Consider the following 806-nt stretch of genomic DNA (forward strand, 5'->3'; position numbering starts at 1 on the left):
TTTGGAGCGGGCGGGTGGACGGCTGCTGGAGCCACCCCCTCCACCGCCTGAATCCCCCAGCCTGCACGGTTTGCAGAGCTGAAGGAGCACCAGGAGCAAAGTGGAAGAGTTACTTGTGGAGTCAAAGGCTGGAGCCGTCCCATCGGCTGCGCTGTCCTGCATGGGGTAGACCTCCACAAACTCCTTCTTGAAGACAGAGAGCAGGTAGGAAATCCTGTAGTCCAGCCGCACGTTCAGGATGAACTGGCAGCAGCAAAGAAGATGAAAGCAAAAGTGAGTGCCCTGTTCATGCCAGCTGTCCCCTGCATCAGAAAACCACGTCTTCCCTACGCCATCCCATCTCTCAGGTCCCACCCGCAGCTCCACAATGCTTCTCCCTCCCCACCGGCTCCAACCTGCAAGATCTCCAGGATCTTCAGCTTGGTCTCCATCACCACAATGTTCTCATTCTCAATGCTCCTCCCTCTGTCCACTTGCTCTGGGGCAGACCCTGCACTGAGGCTTGGGGGGCTGAAGATGGACTGTTTCCTGCTCAGCACCATGGTGGACATCATCTGCCCAACACCCTGGATCGACCTGCGCACATTCTTCCCTGCAGAGGCAGCCACAACGGGCAGAGTTAATGCAGATGGAAAGGGAGGTGACAAAGGACCAACAAAAGGACCCACTTAGACTGGAAAATGCTGTAGATGTTAATCAGAGAACGAGCAGCAGGGACTGGCCAAGGGCTTGACAACTCCTGTCTCCCCGGTCAGACCCAGCCAGAGCTTCTGTGTCAGCAAAGCGCGGCCGCCCAACATGGACAA

At 56.7% G+C, this 806-nt stretch overlaps 1 protein-coding gene across 1 annotated transcript in view; it reads right to left on the bottom strand.

Annotated features, from left to right (window-relative positions):
- Positions 1–806, bottom strand: part of ITPR3 (inositol 1,4,5-trisphosphate receptor, type 3) — a gene marked incomplete at its 5' end in the record, with an annotated part of 31,263 nt that overhangs the window by 16,934 nt on the left and 13,523 nt on the right. Inside the window, 2 exon segments of the mRNA XM_010023847.1 lie at positions 98–243; positions 396–592. Of these exon segments, the coding sequence (XP_010022149.1) occupies positions 98–243; positions 396–592 (343 nt within the window).

This window comes from Nestor notabilis, unplaced genomic scaffold (genome assembly GCF_000696875.1).
Source record: "Nestor notabilis isolate BGI_N333 unplaced genomic scaffold, ASM69687v1 scaffold21700, whole genome shotgun sequence".
NCBI classification, from domain to species: Eukaryota; Metazoa; Chordata; class Aves; order Psittaciformes; family Psittacidae; genus Nestor; species Nestor notabilis.